Below are 12,870 nucleotides of genomic sequence, written 5' to 3' on the forward strand. Positions count from 1 at the left end.
GCTTGGGCCTCCCAGATTAAACAGGTTCCTAGTTGGCTAGCCCAGAACTCCTGAGACCATGAAGCGATGGTAGCCAACCGCTTGAAGGTGACCTTGTATTCTTCTGTGTCATCCTGCACCGTCATTCTGTGCCCTCGTTTTAGGGGGGTCATCACGGGTCCTGCTGGTAACTGGGGTGTGTCTCTGATGCCGACCCTCTCAAGCAGAGCTGTATATCTCTCTTCTCTCTTCCTCTCCTTCCCGTTTATAATCCAGTGCTTCCAGTAGTGCGGATAGCATAGTGACATCCATCCTGTTTCTGACAGCACATGTGGCAAAGTGGTGATGCAGTGCACAGCAATGATTGACACAATGCAGCTCATGGTCCAACAGCTCTTTATTTTGGCTGTGTTGCTTGTTTCAAACAATAAATAATAATAACTAACAACAGACAACAATGGCTTGCACAGTTAATGACCACAGAGTTCAGTCCTGAAATAATACTTATAGTAATAACACGCACTTTAAACACATACATGATCATAATTCCCAAAGTGAGTGCTCCTAGTGCAAGTGGTGATTTATATTTTTAATGGTGAAACAGCATTGCAGTGTGGTCCAGGGTTGGTGCTGCTTTTAGCGACAGCTCCCGGATAGTTTAGCCCCTTTAACAATGACAAATACATTATTAGACAGACAAAAACAACATGAGAACACTCACAGTTAGTTTACAGTTCTAATTTTTAGGTTCTTTCATAACCATAACAAAGGAACAGATTGCTTTGCCACATCCCCTGATATACACCCAGCCACGCCCCCTTCGGTAGTGAGTGCAGTCGCTTTTCCTCCAATCCGTGATTGCCAGATCGCCTATCGCATTAAGGTGATGACTTCCGGTATTGTGAATTCCTTTCTGGATGTCCGACTCCCAACTTTCCCTGAAATTAATTGCCAACCCATCTAGTGTGGGGCACACTGTTCCTGTTATACAACACCCTCACAGATGAGGAGGGAGATTTGTGACTTGAATTCACTTGCTTTCTGTTACATATACATACGTGACAGAGAAAGAAGGAAAAGAACATTTTTACCTTACTTTGGTGACTTATTTGTCTTACTGTATGACATGTGATATGGATGTCTGCAGTGGTGACGTCAAACTTGGAACAGAAACACACAACAGGCAGTACTGGGGTTGAAACTGAGACGCTACGGCGCTCAGCTTTTAAATAAATCAAAATAAAAGGTTTGAACAAAACTAACACTGAACAAAATAAACGCTGCGGTGGCCAAAACAGACAGAAAAACAAACAGTGTACGAACGCTACACAAACAAGTATCGTACTGGCCCTCCGGCACAATAGCAATTGTTATTTTTAATTACTTATTTTTCTCTCCTTCTGTTCTCCACTCTGAAACACATAACCCTGAGCGAGTGAAGTGTGCAACTATTTTTACAGCTGTGCTGGGATTCAATTACTAAGTAATTATTCACTTGAATCCCAGCACGTGAACTAATTTGTGCACACCCCATGCTCGCATATTAATACGCATTTTATCTGCACGTGAAGTGATTGTGCAATTTCCTGTACCTAAATACAACTATATATTTAAAATCACTTATACACAGACCCATGTATATCCCGCGGGGCACTATATCCACATATAAATGACAAAATAAAACACACCACATACAACAAAAAATACAAAATCCACACAGGGGCGGGGCACACTGCCACACAGGTATTGACTTTTTTCTACATTTCACGTAAGTGTTGGGAACTACAAATTAAGTGAATTGGTGCTTTTGGCTGATTTATTTTGCTGTGCCAATATCATGAAAACACGTAAACTGTCCTTGCTGTATAGAGAGTCTCTGGCGGTTCTTGCTGCTAACTTAGCACGAGGAAGTACCGTTCCTCTCAATCAGCGGGATTGGCTGCGTCTGCCCCTTGGCCTCTCAGAGAGTCAGTATTATTAATAATTTTTTTTGTTTCCTATCTTGTAAAATTTATTTATGTATTTAATGACAGCTAATTAGTCCAAGTTCTTACACTGGGTGTAAATCAATTAGAATTGAAATGTTAGTAAAGTGTCAAACATTTTTAATTTTGCTTAATCGTTTACACTTTGTCAAAAATGTGCAGGTCAAATATTAAGAAGCGTCTGACTGGAAAGAACAGTTACTCCAGTTTTTCGTCTGTGTCATGTGGCATCATTGTCGTTGGATATTCATCTCCCAATATCAAGCATGATTTTGGTCACGTGACTAATCTGCTTCTATGAAGCTGGATCTAGCATGGAGGAGGTGGGGCCCAGACACTGATTATTGAGACAATCGCAAATGGCATGCAATCAATTTGTGGAGGATACCGTATTCAACTTTTAATGTCTTTTGTTGAGCCGGATTACAGAAGTCTGTGTTGACCCCCCTTACACAGCGTCTTTTCAAAATGTTTTTTATTTTAACGTTTAAACTATATATTTCTAAAAGTTTTAACATTTATTAAATTAAACGCAATCTAGCACCCCTACTTCTTACCTTTCAAATGAGCCATTGACGATCACTCTAGGACTTGTGCAACCGGAGAAATGATGTGGCGATTGTGAGTAAAACGGAAAGGAAGGCTACCATGTGTGGGGTGACAAGACAAGAAAAAAAGGCACAAATGTTTTAACAGCTGGTTTTTTTCCCCCCGGATTTAATGTTTATCCTGTATTTTTTCCTAGATTTAACCAAAAAAAGGAGAGATTTAGCAAAACACATAAATGTTAGCAAACACATTCTTAAAAGTTGTAGTATAGCAGCAACACTGCAGCATACAATGCCAAATCAAAAGTGTCAATGAGCATGGGCTTTCATGTTTGCTTCAAATTTAGCTGGCAAAATAAGTGTCGGTGGTTCACTGCAATAACAGAGCATCAATATAAGCAAGATTACAGAGCAATATTACAGAGCAAGAAACAGCTAAGATGTATGTGGGAGCACCTTCATTGAAGAAATAATACCCAAGCTTTTAATTCTAACTAAGTAGCTTCATAAGGTATGCTTTTCTGTTATTTTTGTTTTCCATACTTTATTTTCACTTTGAATCTATTATCCTCCAGCTTACATGTTGTAATACAATGCTAATTTGGCCCAACATTCACATTGTATGGTTCCCATCTCTCTCATAAACTACATTCCTAAGTTCCTTATGTTGTTCTATGCTTTTTGTTTCCCATTCTTTGTTTTCTCTTTCACTCAGGCAAAGTCTTTTTTTCCTGCCACAACACTATTCTCTTCCTGTGTTACAGGTAATAAGCAGCAGTACTGGCCTTTCATTCACTTTTAATGCTGCCCATAGGAAACTATGGTGTCAGGTAGGATGCTAATTCATGTAACATGGGACGTGAATGCAGAGATATTGATAGCATTGTGGCAAGGTCTTCACTGAGTTGAAAATATAACATTATGAGTTATGTATTTAAAAAAATGTACAAGAACAAACTCAAATGCTGTCACGAGGATGTTTATTTATGATAACGCCTACATTCTTAGTAATTCCAGGCCAATGGATACATTAATATTGTACCTCTGTGGTTCACATTGTTTATTATTTTAAGCAGACATATTGAAAGGTTTGTTTAAAAGAGGTACAGATGTTCATGTTGGAATTTGTAGTGGATTTTCTTTTCTAGACTGCTATTAATCTTTGGCAGAAGTTAAGTAACCTTGGATATACCAACTTTTTCATCATTCTTCAGAATACATATTATATTTTTTCATTTATGTAATGAAGAGCTTTGATGTGCATTATTTCTTTGTCATACATACTGTATTTGACAGTGTACTACTGTACTTTAACAGAAGTGAGATAATCATAAAGCTCAATTCAGGCATTGTCCAGGCAGTAGGACAGGACTCAACAGAGTGGTATTGTCTGCAACATAACAGTAAACGTTTATACAAGCACATCAGTCAGTAAAGGCATGTACTGTAGTCAACAAAGAAAATACGTAAAAAACAGCTGCTGTAACAGTTCTTTTGAAGTCGAAGAATAAGTATAATTTCTAAAGAGAGCTGTTAAAAATGAAAATGTTATACCAGTCCCTACTGAAATTTACTTTAAAAGGTTAGGGTTGGTGCTTATTTCCTCACTGGTTTTTCAAATTGCACAACCTTCCTATTAAGTGTTGGATCAACTGTATTCAATAGATTCTTTCTGTATTTGTTAATTTTTTTGTTCTTGTGCCAATTTTATTTTTGTTTAACTTTACTGCAACAGGACCCTCCAAGCAACGTTTAGTTTAACTGCCCAGCAACCGTCTTTCTTAGCAAACAAGCCAATAAACAGGATACATACTTTTTTACAGCAGCTGGATTGGGCGTACTCAATTCATACAACTGCATACCGGGTGTCCCAGGGAACAGCTCTGACCTTTTCAACTTCAGAAGTCACTGCTATTGCCAGGACCCAAACTAGAACTGCTGAAACTTCAGAAGGCAACATACTTCCCCAGTTGTCCTTCACATGAATAAACACAGGTAAAAGTTCTGATTCTATTAGTCTCCTGCCCAGCTATTCAACTTCCACCAGCTTCACTTTGCTTTGGTCAAGGATCTGTTTTCCTCTTAGAAATGGGAGTATCTGTTCCGTCTGAACTGACAGTGCAACATCTGACAGCAGAAGAGCATCTTATAATTGGATACTGCCTTGCATAACAAAACAATAAGATATATGGGTGTGGCAAAGTGGTTGGTAAGGGGAACAGATGTCGCGGTGATGCGGTGCAGGAGTGATGAACAGACAACAGTGATTCAGTGAATAAGTGCTTTATTGCTCTTTTCCAGGTCTGGCGACCGTCAAAAATAATAAATCCCCGGCAATACACAACAATGTGTAAAGCACGGAGATAATGAAAACAAGGGCACAGTCCTGAACAAAAACAACGGTACGGTCACCAGTCCTGGGTGATCGAAAACGTGCAGGTGCTCAGTGCAGTGGTGCTCCGGATAGTGCTCTCCTTTCGACAGCTCCGGAGATGTGCGTTAACTGTCTAGTGCTGAATACAAAAACAGACAGTTACACGGACAGACACAACAATACAAAACACGAACACAATCCACTCTGAGAGCTCCTCTCTCAGTCCTTCTCTCTCTCCAATCGTTTAACCCAAACGAAGGAGAAGATCAGCGTTACCCTGGCCCCTATATGTAATCCCGCATGATATCGAGATAAACGGTTGCAGCTGCCTTATTACTTGCAGCTGCCTCTCGTTTACCTTTCAAATCAATACGGTCTTACAACAGAGTCGCGCTTCTCTCCAGGCTGACCCACTTCCCTGACCCAGAAACGAACTGTCAGGCCAGCCCTTCCGGATACTTCTCCTCCCGTTCTTTAGCGCCCTCACAGGTCGGGAGGAAGATTCATCACCAGAACTCATCTTTCCTTCACAATGGGCTTGTAATAAGGAAGGGGGGTTAAACAGAGTTATGTTTTACTGATGGTTCCATTACATTATTCCATTGAGCAAGTTTTGTGGTTAGCTTTTTAAAGCATGATATAGATATAGAGAGATAGATAAAGCATGGTAAATAGTATATCCATGGGGGGAAAAAAGCAAAATTACAGTATTAAAAGTTTTATTAGGGTTTAAAAAACTTTGATTGCAAGCCACTTCCTTGGTCATTTCACCCGGAGAGTGAAATTGTCCCCACCCTTCTGTTTGCATCCAGTAACACATTTTCAACCTGAAGACACTACTGAGGTATGACCTAGGAAGTAAAACAGAAACCAACTTCCTAATAAATTAGGCTAGCGTGGTTTTCAGATATGTTTTCAAAAATTTATTTTCTTTCAGTATATAGGTTCTTGACAGGTAAAGTTTGTTGAACTGTTTTCTTTCGACAGCCACTTAAAATGAATCACTTTATGTGTGAAACAGCCTATGGCTTCTAGTTGGCTTGTGATTAGCATGTTAAATTTCATATTAGATAGTTGGACATTTACTTTTCTCTTGGTCTGCCATGTGGTTTGTATTTAAACTGTATATTGTTCTGCAGAATTTGAATAGATTATAATTAAATATAAAATCTATATACATGTGTAAACAGTTGTTACCTTTAGTTACATTTCAAATAAAAAAGAAAACATAAATGATCATTTTGTATTTATTTTAAAATGTGCATTCACATTCATAGTTAGGTACACTGGTGTTCAGTATATTTATTTACTATGATGACATTTAAGGAAAAAAAAAGCACGATCCTAAAGAAACGTAAAGGCTTAGTAAAAATGCGAAAAGGATTAGGTTTTATTACTTTAGTTTACCATTTAAAACTGTACAATATTATAGCATTATAGCAGGTGGATGATTTAATTCAATAACACCGTGGAACAATTATTATTTTTTTTTTGTTCCTGGGTAGTAAGTGTTATTTCCTAATTGCTTATGCCTCAATAGTATAGAAAATGGCTATTATTCCTCACAAACTTTGCTTTTGTGACCAGGACAGTGATATTTTGAAATATCACTATTTCCAATGAGAAAACGAGCGCTTTTGTGTCTTTTTGTTCACATAAAGTCAGAAAAAAACAACATATGAATCCAAATTAACATGTATTTATACTAAAGTAATACAAAAATGACTACAAAAGATTTAGAAGTGAGTAGTTTTTTGAAATTTACGATTATACTGTAAATTACAGCTGTAAATCTCAAAATTTACGGGGGATAATAGCCATTTTCTATACTTTTGAGGCATAAGCAATTAGGAAATAACACTTGCTACCCAGGAACAAAAATTGTGTTACATAGTGTAATAATACATTGGCTACATTTCTCTCAAGAGACAACAGGCTTTCGTTATTAATATAAAATGACATAGACAGGGTTAGGGTTAGGGTTAGGGTTAGGGTTAGGGTTAGGGTTAGGGTTAGGGTTACATAGACAGTTGACTTGACTTGAATTAAATCTTAGCTTTGTTTTGATACACCCAACCCAGACTTCAGTTTACTTTTCTAATCATTTCTGTATCGTAATCTCTATTCTGCAATGTTTATTCATAGTAGTAGTTTGTTACTTTATTAAAGCCAGTATGAAAGAGGCTATCTAGGAACTACGACAATCCAGGCAGCTGGAGCAGTGTTACGAGGCAGGGCTGGACTGAGAGGTTTAAGCCACTTTAGCAAATCCAACTTGGGCATTCCCTTGGTCGAAGACAGTGTAAAACTGCCTAATGAAGATATCTCCCAAAGTCCAGAAGGGTTGTCCATCCCGATATTCCACATGGGAACCTTTAATGCCCAACCTGCAGTACTTCTCTCCATTGCGAAGGTGGTACTGCCAAGACAGAAGAAAAACAGAACATTTAAAGATTATCATCATTATTAAAACTGTTTCATTTTACAGATGTCTAGTTTAGAAATTCATTTTTTTGCAGTATAACCTTGATTAGGTAGCTTTACCGTCTTGTAGAACACTGCTTCAGGAAACTAACATACCAATCTAAAGAGAAGATATTTTACAGCCACTGCATTCCTTCCATTTCACTTTTTAAAGTTAGGTATTCTGTCTAAATGTTTCATGCTCATCCTCACTGTAGTAATGCCCTGAAATGGAGCTGCCTGATTGATGGATGGAAGCTTTTCTAATTGTGGTTTATTACCTTTATTACTGATCAACTCAATCTCTGCCTAAAATTCCAATTTGGTACATATGTAGCTCATTATTACAACATTGTGATTACACAAGTGGAGTAACATTGACAATTTCCATCTGTTTGTGAAAATGTAGTATTGTTTATAGAACTTAATTGTTATTTCTGTGGTTCAGAGAAACATTACATCTGGTACTATGCGACTAACATATTTCTAGCATACAAACCAGTTTATTTAGTGTATAATTTTTTTTTTTTCCTGTAATCAGCAATTAACGGCCATTTGATTTTGCATACTCCCTAGAATGGACATTTGATAAAAAAAAATTTTCATTAAACTAAATAAATATTTACACTATTATATATTTTTTCCATAAACCTAGCGATGAATCCAGAACCCAGGAAACTGAATATGGAAACATTTTACGAATAATTTCAGTTTTCAGTACATTGACAGCACTAGTAGACTGTCACAGATGATATTGAATTTTACTTACCACCAAGGTATAGAAAGAGGGCTCCACATGTAAATGCGCTCCATTCATTATAAAGGTCAGAGTAGGTAAGTTGTTCAGGTTGTTACAGTCTACAATGTACTGCAAATAACAGGAAACTAGTGAGACATATTGGCTAAAACAGGAAAAAGAGAAGGAGGTGGGGGCATGCCACCCTTGGCAATTTTTTAAACGGCCGTCTGAAGAAATGGAAGAATATGATTGGCTAATAGATGTGCTAATCCTAACTACAGGAGGAGACGAGCGCATCTGCCTCCTCCGAACATACAGCGGCGACTGAGTGGAGAATTTGGATCGGACTTCCACCTCTGCATTAAAGCTATGTATTTATTGTTATGTTACATATAAATAAAATACCTTATTTGTTTTTAAATGTTCAAGTAGGCAGTGCCTCCTCTGATGAGTCACTACTGGCTTTTTTTTACTATGGTAAATAGAGGTGGAAGAAATGTCAGGTTTTTTTCAGCTTTAGAGGAGCATTCCTCATTGTTGAAAAAAAAAGGAAATTAGTGAGTATGCCTGGTAAAAAATACTCTTAGCAATTATACACAACACATATATTAGGATGTTAGATATGTCAAAAATGAATAGTAGATTTATAGTCTGGTAATCTATTGCAGTATAGCGCCACTGTTAAAGATATGAAAAAGTACCTGAGTGTGCCTCAGTTAGCAGCACCTTAAAATAATAATAATATAATATAATAATAATAATAATAATAATAATAATAATAATAATAATACAATTTTCTATGAACCTCTGTTTTTTACTGTATTATTATATACAGTGCAACCTTTATAATGAAATTACCTGTGTAAAATAGTTTAAAATTACTTCAAAATTAACTTGCATTACAATTTTAATTCTATTTTTCAATGTCATTATCAACATGTCTTCAATTGTTAAATAAACATGATTAGTTCTACAACTTATGTCTGTTATGTCAAATTATATACTATACACCAAGACTGATGACATTGATAAATCACTTGAGCTAGCACACATGGTGTATATGTCACCAAAAACCTGAGATAAAATTGCTTCCTTATTATGCACAGTTGGGTGTACATTATTCCTTATGTTATCATCATAAAAATTCTAGCTACTTTAAACTCACATCTCCATATTCGTTGGCCTGAGCTCCAATTTTCTGGTATAGCTCGTCAACAAATTGTGGGGGGCAGGTAAGGAGAGAGGTACCAGTGTCCACGATAGCTGAGCATCCGTTACTGCACCAGGTAGTCTCCTGATGGTCGATCTCAAAGCTAAAAGGAGAAATGCAAACTGCTTTTACTTGAGGTACTGTTGAATTAAGCATTAACTCTAGACAAGTCTAAAACAGTATGGGCCCGATGATCTTTACATGAAATGTTAAAAGATCCTGGCATTGTTACAAAACAATGGCGGCATTTAATTTAAAGTGTAATTTGCTGAAAATGCCATTGTATTCGCTTTTTGTTTACATGTATCTGTGTATGGTGTTTGTGATCATTATGAGCGGTTCTGGTTTCTCTTGATAATATCTAATCCTAATTTTTCTCAAAATCTGCCTTTTCATTTGACCATGCTTTCAACCATTTCAGCTCTTCCAACTAGTGTTCAATAAATGTATAAAGACAGAGAGATAATGGGGGAGTTGAAAGATGACATTAACACATTATCTGAATGGAATGAGAAAGGCTGTGCAGTCACAAACAAGCTCAAAGCACATTCAAAAGGCAGGTAAAACCACTCAGAATGATTGAAAACACCATACAATGTAAAAAAAGCAACTGAAAAAGACATTTGAATCTATTTAATCAAATTAAAATAGGAAGAGGATTTACCCATCAATAACAAGCTGCCAGTGGCTTCCTGGTGTGACTGGAACCCAGTGGATTTCACCAGTGTAGCGTGTAGGATCTACTCCTCCAAACACTACCTCACTTCCTTGTCCTGGATAACTGAAAAGCACAACATGTTTATGCATTTAAACTGTGTTTTTGGATTCAGAATACAAAATAGAAAGGGTTGCCATCTTGTTTCTTTAAGAACAGTTGACAGCGTCAGTACACATGTGTGACCTCTAGAATACACTTCAAAAGGTTAGTGTCATTCAATCGAGTTGAAAACAATTTATAGGGAGCACTCTTGTGGAGTGCAGTTGGAGATGCTGTTCTGACGTAACTTCAATGGAACTGCAGTCTACTACTTTGCACCCAATAATGATACTATTTGAGTAAAATTATGGTGTGGCTAAATTAAACCGCACCCCCATCCCCAACCCCAACCCCCTGCTCTAGCAAATTATTATTCATTGCTGGGGGATGCAGAGAGTAGGTGATACTTTTGGAGAACATCCTATCCAATTTTGACTAAACTTGGTTTGGAGAATGAGGAGTATAAAGAATCAGGGTAAAAATGAACCTGTCATCTATCGCTTTGTATGTCACACATTTTGGATACAGATGCTGTCGGCCATGTAAAGTACCATGAAAAAGTATTTGCCCCCTGTCTGATTTTCTGCATTTTTGCATATTTTTGACACTTAATGTTACTAGATCTTCAACCAAAATCTAATATTAGATAAAAGGGACCCTGAGTGAACAAATAGCACAAAATTTTGATACTTATTTCATTTATTTATTAATGAAAGTTATACAACTCCCAATGCCCCCGTGTGAAAAAGTAATCACCCCCTTAGACTCAATAACTGGTTACGCCACCTTTAGCAGCAATAACTGCAACCAAACGCTGTGGAGGAATTTTGGCCCACTCCTTCATGCCGAACTGCTTCAACTCAGTGACATTTGGGGGTTTTTGAGCATAAACTGCTTGTTTCAGGTCCTGCCTCAACATCTCAATGGGGTTTAGGTCTGGACCTATCAATGTTCTGATACAGAGCAGAATTCATGGTTCCTTCAATGATGGCAAGTCGTCCAGATCCTGATGCAGCAAAGCATCCCCAAATCATGACACTACCACCACCATGCTTGACCGTTGATATGAGGTTCTTACTGTGGAATGCAGTGTTTGATTTCACCGTGTAACAATTATTATTTTTTTTTTGTTCCTGGGTAGTGTTATTTCCTAATTGCTTATGCCTCAAAAGTATAGAAAATGGCTATTATTCCCCACAAACTTTGCTTTTGTGACCAGGACAGTGATATTTCAAAATATCACTATTTCCAATGGGAAAACGGGCAAATGTGTGTCTTTTCGTTCACATAAAGTCAGAAAAAAACAACATATGAATCCAAATTAACATGTATTTATACTAAAGTAATACAAAAATAACTACAAAAGATTTAGAAGTGAGTAGTTTTTCGAGATTTACGATTATACTGTATTTACAGTATAATCGTAAATCTCGAAAAACTACTTACTTCTAAATCTTTTCTAGCCAATAAAAGATTACTACCCAATTACACAAACAGCAATGTGATTGACTTCAGAGAAAAGACGAACCAAAACGTTACTGCCCAATCTTAAATCATCCACGACATACATACTTGTTTACTTTGAGTAATAAAGGCCTACTTGGTCAGGTAGAAAGCAAAGATGGGTTCCTCCAGCAGGTTTTCCTGTATCATTGTGTCCACAATAGGGGTCATTCCCCCTGGCTTCTTCAAAGCCATTCCCATGATGCCATCATGCAGTGGTCTCGCAAAGTGTTTTCCAGGTTCCTTGATGCTCAAACCGATCTCTTGCTTTGTGACCTTAAGGCCCTGGAGCTAAGGAGCAGAAATGTACAAAATAGCCATAATGTAATGATAAACTTCCTTTTGAAATTACTTAATATCCCCAGATGTAACATATTGAGTGTATCAAATCTTGTGAAAAACTGAGTCACCATGTATGTCTGTCTGCATGTTACACGCTTGTGTATATGTATATTTAGAGAAGCATTTCTGATTTACACCAACACAATCAATGACATAACATTCAGTAGAAATGTTTAAAAAGAATAGTTTTAGTGTAATATGAGGTTGTTGATTTAATATACTTCATTTAAGTACTGGTACAGGTTACTAACACGAGATTTCCATAATTTCCATTTGCAAAGAACCCCCAATATTTACCTGGGAAGTGGGAATAAATGATTATTTTCACAGATTGTTTTTACCCCAGGTTTTTGTCTTTGAATGTTTTTTTCTTCTAAACCAATGTTAAATTCCCAATAAATTTTACAGAAAATAAAAACAAATGAATTAAAGGATTGTTCTTCATGTTTTACGAATAAAATTCTGGAAGGATGAATCTTAGGTATATATATATATATATTATAGTTTATATATAGTATATATATATATATATATATATATATATATATATATATATATATATATATATATATATATATATATATATATATAAAATGTATATGTGAAAAGCAATTGGCTGGCGATATTGTGCTTGTACTTACAGAGACAGTGTCATACCCAATGACCCCAGTGAGGCTCCCAGAGACATAATGCACTGAAAAGGGCTCCCCATTGCTGTAGTAGGTGGAGGATTCCTCAGGGTTGAACAGGTGATGCATGGCTGGAAAAAGAAAGTGTTATTGAACTCTTTCAGTCATAGATATTCATGACTTTTCAGAAGTCATTCCACATATTAAAAAAAAAAAGTGAATCCTTTTCAACAAGCTTCTTTTTTAAATTAGATAAGTGAAACGACATTCTCAAATATAATTTATAAGAAGAATGAAGCTGCAACAGATAATCATCACATATGGTTCTCACATACATGTAC

The 12,870-nt window shown here is 36.7% G+C and overlaps 2 protein-coding genes across 9 annotated transcripts in view; one reads left to right on the forward strand and one right to left on the reverse strand.

Annotated features, from left to right (window-relative positions):
- Nucleotides 1–12,870, forward strand: part of LOC121322053 (tensin-like) — a 309,001-nt gene that overhangs the window by 26,625 nt on the left and 269,506 nt on the right. The window lies entirely within an intron of this gene.
- LOC121322055 (gastricsin-like) overlaps nt 6,714–12,870 on the reverse strand; it is a 33,426-nt gene continuing 27,269 nt past the window's right edge. For all 3 annotated transcript variants that reach the window (XM_041261533.1, XM_041261534.1, XM_041261535.1), the window contains 6 exons: nt 12,542–12,660; nt 11,656–11,849; nt 9,963–10,079; nt 9,254–9,401; nt 8,119–8,217; nt 6,714–7,305 (listed from right to left, as the gene is read on the reverse strand). In XM_041261533.1, coding sequence (XP_041117467.1) covers nt 7,138–7,305; nt 8,119–8,217; nt 9,254–9,401; nt 9,963–10,079; nt 11,656–11,849; nt 12,542–12,660 — 845 coding nt within the window. In that variant the 3' untranslated portion in view covers nt 6,714–7,137. The remainder of the gene's footprint in view (nt 7,306–8,118; nt 8,218–9,253; nt 9,402–9,962; nt 10,080–11,655; nt 11,850–12,541; nt 12,661–12,870) is intronic.

Source organism: Polyodon spathula, chromosome 10 (genome assembly GCF_017654505.1).
Source record: "Polyodon spathula isolate WHYD16114869_AA chromosome 10, ASM1765450v1, whole genome shotgun sequence".
NCBI classification, from domain to species: domain Eukaryota; kingdom Metazoa; phylum Chordata; class Actinopteri; order Acipenseriformes; family Polyodontidae; genus Polyodon; species Polyodon spathula.